At 40.9% G+C, this 5,689-nt stretch overlaps 1 protein-coding gene across 1 annotated transcript; it reads right to left on the bottom strand.

Annotated features, from left to right (window-relative positions):
- Positions 1-2,100: 2,100 nt before the first annotated feature.
- Positions 2,101-4,633, bottom strand: c1ql2 (complement C1q like 2). Its single transcript, XM_033024619.1, has 2 exons — positions 3,768-4,633; positions 2,101-3,092 (listed from the first exon to the last, which is right to left on the bottom strand). Exons 1-2 carry the CDS (start codon positions 4,347-4,349, stop codon positions 2,913-2,915), a joined length of 762 nt encoding a protein of 253 aa, XP_032880510.1. The 5' UTR covers positions 4,350-4,633; the 3' UTR covers positions 2,101-2,912.
- Positions 4,634-5,689: the final 1,056 nt, after the last annotated feature.

The following is a 5,689-nucleotide window of genomic DNA, read 5'->3' as shown; positions in this document are numbered from 1 at the left end:
TGGATAGGCTGGGTGAGTGGGCAAATGCATGGCAGATGCAGTATAATGTGGATAAATGTGAGGTTATCCACTTTGGTGGCAAAAACAGGAAAGTAGATTATTATCTGAATGCTGGCCGATTAGGAAAGGGGGAGATGCAACGAGACCTGGGTGTCATGGTACACCAGTCATTAAAAGTAGGCATGCAGGTGCAGCAAGCAGTGAAGAAGGCGAATGGTATGTTAGCATTCATAGCAAAAGGATTTGAGTATAGGAGCAGGGAGGTTCTACTGCAGTTGTACAGGGTCTTGGTGAGACCACACCTGGAGTATTGCGTACAGTTTTGGTCTCCTAATCTGAGGAAAGACATTCTTGCCATAGAGGGAGTACAGAGAAGGTTCACCAGACTGATTGCTGGGATGTCAGGACTTTCATATGAAGAAAGACTGGATAGACTCGGTTTGTACTCGCTAGAATTTAGAAGATTGAGGGGGGATCTTATAGAAATGTACAAAATTCTTAAGGGGTTGGACAGGCTAGATGCAGGAAGATTGTTCCCGATGTTGGGGAAGTCCAGAACAAGGGGTCACAGTTTAAGGATAAAGGGGAAATCTTTTAGGACCGAGATGAGGAAAACTTTTTTCACACAGATCACGGATCAGGGGGTATGGAGAGAAGGCAGGTACAGGATACTGAGTTGGATGATCAGCCATGATCATATGGAATGGCGGTGCAGGCTCGAAGGGCCGAATGGCCTACTCCTGCACCTATTTTCTATGTTTCTATGTTTCTATAATATATGGATCTGAAGTCATGTTCACCAGGTCAATTAGTCATAAATCAATGCCAATAATTACTTATTCATCAGTGTAGATGCTCCATAAAATATAATAAAGTAAATTTAGTTATTTCTTAAAGTTTATTTAATTAATTTTCCAGGCTTAGCATTAATGCCTTAGGCCATTCTTCTCGAAAGCCTGAAAAGTCTCGGAAGATTGTAATCAATCAATTTGGTGTATTGATCGGAAAAGCCTGACAGCACCTCAAATGCATTTTATATATAATTAATGTTGCAGATACTGTCATTTAATGTTTTAATGCAGTAACTATGAAGGAAAACGTAAAAAAGCACCTATGTTTTAAATTGATTCATCTTTTTATCGATTGCGTCTGTTGTCATTGTCACCAGCAATATGTCTTTGTGAATGTTATCCGACGTGATAATTAGTAACATGACAGCAAGTAGAAAGTGGGTTGCTCGGCAAGCTTTCCTAAATCCCCGGCATGACATTGATAATGTGAGGATACATACATCACTGTCAGGGTGAACTGTCACATAATTCTCCTCTTGCACAAGCCTCATCAATCCATCATCATTTAGCACTTGGCATCTCAACAGACACATATACAACGGTGAATGAAAATTAGAGGAAACTGCCAAGAGTTGGGAATACAGATTTGAGAATCTCAGGATGAAATTTGTATTTTGAACATGAGTGCCAATTCCCTTGAAATGAATCTTCATTGCCCTTTCACCACAGGGAACACTCGGGCCTTTGTTAAAAGTACAAACAACTCTCCTTGACAGAATAAAGTACAATGATTTCACTTTGAATTTCTGTACCGTCCCCAGAATAAAACGCCTTGCATTCTAATATTTATTCTTGAAACTTGCAACACTCGTGACTTCACTTTTTCTCTAGCCAAATTACATTTTTAAAGCAAGATTTGAAAACTCAATAAAAATGACACATTTGCAACAGTTCAGCTAACCATCTTAAAATAAAATCCCTAATTACTAATATCAGAAGATTTGATCACTAAGTAAAATGTGTACATCTTTATTATAATTTATGCAAAGTAAATGCCAATTTTAAGATCAGTTATCATCGGGACGGTGCATATGAATTCTAACGTGTACATGCCATCATGTTTGCACCTGCATCAAACAGATGGTCACAATCCAATAGTATTATTTGTTGCACGCATTAGCTTTCTTTATGTTAAAAACAAATGTGAAGGGAATGCAAGAAAAAACTTTACTGCCTTTCATGTAACACAAGCAATATTAATTTTATGTAAATAACCTGTTATGAATTAACACAAAGTTCAATGAATAAGGACAGTTGTTTAAAACATCCAAAAACATCAATATGGTCATGACTTTTAATCATCCTTGACATCAGCACATTAGTCACTATTTGGTCATTGGGTGAAATCCAGATTGATTGATGAAATACTTAGTCAGGTCACTTAGAAGGTCTTTTCAAATGACACAGAAAGGAAAGGCAATGTTGAAATGTGTGATTAATATATGTGTAGAAATGTTTTGGCAGCCCTTGAAACAGAAGAGATACAAATATTTAAGTTCCATACTTTTATAAATGACAGAAAATGCGTGGATAAATGGTGAAAGCTAAACTGCAGAAGTGTAACAGTATTATAAGAACGTGAGAATTCGGAGCAAGGATAGGCCATCAAGCCACTCCAACTTGACCATCATTGATCACGACCTTTATTGCATGCAAATGACCAGAGCAAAATCCTGTGGGAAATGGCATTTAATGATGGTACAATACATCAAAGACTTGAGATGTTACGATCAAAAAGGTATTGAATGTACAAAGGCATATACATATGATATGTCATTTCACATTATTCAGTACCCGGGATGGAAACAGTCCAATTTTGTTTTATGCTCCATCTTCCCAAGAACTGTTGATACGTGCCTGATTTAAAGCATTGTTGGAAACCAGAACGCATGTGCCAAGTAAACTTAATTTACGAATACTCATAGTTCAAACATCCACACGCACGCATTCGGTACAAAAAGTCTGAAACGAAAATTAAGCAACCATTGACCACGAACATTGACATGTAAACGTCTTTAACTAACATCTAATTTAGATTTCGGAATGCCTCGACTATATTACTTAATCTGGATATAAAATGAAACCCGAGAAAGTGCTGTATTTGTTATTGTTGCCGCCGTGTGCTTTCCCGCCGTCTAGTTTGATATAAATCTCATCTCCAGAGTCCAGGTGAAGAACCACACTATTACTGGCGTAATCATAGTTCTGGTCTGCGTCTTGGGCAATCGCACTGGCACGGACCTAAACAAAAGACAAATCAAAGAGGCATTTGATGGCATCGAGTAGTCTTCGCGGCAGTTATCAGAAGCAAACGCGTTCAACAGACAACAATTTATCAGATTACTTCCTCCACCTTTAACGATGTTGTAGGTGGACCTCGCTGCTCCTAGTTTCATGCTGAAGCAATGTCGTTTTATACGTCGCTAACGTCGAGTGACCTTCCCGTTGTTTAAAAAATAAGCAGAAGACTCAATTTATTAAGAAATAGTACCTTATAAAATGTAACCATTGTCTTCTTTAAACTAACATAAAAGGGACATTTAGAGGTAATTGACTCCGATAGTTCCTAAGAAGGTATAGTGAAATACCTAAGATAGATACAAAACGCTGAAGTAACTCGACCGAAACGTAACCTATTCTTATTCTCCACAGATGCTGCCTGGCCCGCTGAGTTACTCCAGCATCGTTTGTCTATCTTCGGTGTAAACTAGCATCTGCAGTTCCTTCCGACACATAGTAAAATACCTAGGCCATTTCCGTGACCTCTGAATTGAATTGGACTGGGTAAAATATGACTTTTACTTCCTCTGCGGGTGGTACCTTTGTAGTCGTGCCCGTGAAACCACAACCAAACAGCGTGGACCGTGGACAGTTAAAAACTTCTACTGCCGCTGCAAAAGGACAACCCTTGCTCACCTGGCCGTTTTTGCAGAGGTCTGCCCACATGCTTGTCCCGTCCCCTCCTCTCATCAGGACGTGGTACGTGAAGAAGTAAATCCCGGGCACCGCACACGTAAACTTTCCAGTGGTCGAATCGTAGTAGTTTCCCAAATTTGTGACCACGTCGTCAAACTTAAGGACTTCGTAGCCTTCGTGCGGACTTTTCAAGCCGACATAAAATGCGATCTTGGGACTAGTGAGAGCGGTGGCACTCAGCGCTCCAGTTACCTGCCCCCCTGAAGCAGTCAGCGCCGGAAAGCCAGACTTGACCAGATCACCCTTCTCTCCCGGCGGTCCCCTTGGACCCGGCAGACCGGCCTCACCTGGAGGACCTCTTGGCCCGGGTTTCCCTGTCCGTCCGGGTTCTCCCTTTGGCCCTTGGATGAAGGGAGGTGGAGGGATGGCACTAAAATCCTGCATGGCCTCCACGGCCGAGTTCCCGTGTTGGGGGCTGTAAGGATCGCAGATCATCCTGCAAGTTCCCAGCATCTCGTAGTGGGCGGCGGCTTTCGTACCGTGGACCACGAGTGGGATAGCAACAAGGAGGAACAGCACCATGATCACGCTCACCAGTGCCGCGACCAGGCGCTTCCTTCGGAAGACCCGAGAAGCCAAATCCAGCAATTCTTTACTTTTAGAAGTAATGATGGTAGCTTAAGTAGATGTATTTCCAGCAGGATAACAGAGGGAATCAGTCTTCGCTGTGCTTCGATATATATGAGGAAAGAAAGCGACTTTCCCTAACTGAAAACTCGAAGCTCCCCGGGCGAAGACAGTCCTGCCAGTCTCAGTTAGCTTCAGCGAGTTCAATTCATCGTGGCATGGCTTGGCAGAAGCGAACGCGTTCAACAGACAACGGCAGCACACAGCCAGTGGACTGCAACAAAACCACTGACGTAATGGGTCTCGGGCAATGCCAAATGCAATGTGGATTAATCACGGATCAATATTCACATCATGTTTTATTTTAATAGCCCAGCCGCCCCATCCTGAGGATATTTTGTGATGCAGAAAGTTTCACAAACACATGTGTCCTTTGGAAGTTTGCGGACAGCCTGTGAAATAACTGATATATATATATATATATATTTACGCTTCTTGAGGAATACGAGGACCGGCGCTTTCAATCAATTGACTGAAGGATGTTTTCAAAACGTACGGCATTTGTTTTCCTGGTTGACAGTGGTGATGTGTGCTCAATCATAACAAAGATATGAACCAGGATCACATTAATATTCTGCAGTTTTTTTAAGGTATTGCCAATTCAATAAACATCGTAGTCAGATAACGTTAAATGGCTAACAGACCAGAAGGGGTACTCGGAAATAGCGCAGGAGGACATTCAAAGTATCGGGTTTTTTAAAAATCAACAACTTTGTGAGTTTAAGTCAATGCTCTTATTATAATTGGTCACGTTGGAGTACTGGATAATGCTTTTGATTAACCATGCCAACAATATTTTAAACCCAGGATATAAATTAGGAATTAGAAGGATAGTCAACACCAAATCTATATTCATACAGCACAATTCAGCAATGTTTCCCTTTGAGTGACCTAATTTGGTCCATCTCAGGAATTCTATAACAATGTATTTATTTGGAGTAGTCATTATTAATTTACTACAAAGCTAACTGACAATTACATCTGGTAGATTAAAGGGAAATCGGAAAGCAAGCTGTATAGAAGCAGTTAACTACACTCGCATCTAACCAACCAATAATGCTGCAAGTGACCTTTCATCGACCTGACATCTTCACGGTTGCTACCTGACCTTTTCAATACTCCAGTATCTTCTTTTTTCAGATATCCAGTATCCACAACATTTTGCCTTCATATTAACCGTATCAGTACATTTGCGCTGGAAGAACAATAATTTCTATTTACATAGTAGTCCAACA

This window comes from Amblyraja radiata, chromosome 7 (assembly GCF_010909765.2).
Source record: "Amblyraja radiata isolate CabotCenter1 chromosome 7, sAmbRad1.1.pri, whole genome shotgun sequence".
NCBI classification, from domain to species: domain Eukaryota; kingdom Metazoa; phylum Chordata; class Chondrichthyes; order Rajiformes; family Rajidae; genus Amblyraja; species Amblyraja radiata.
This window is presented reverse-complemented; position numbering and strand designations above follow the sequence as displayed.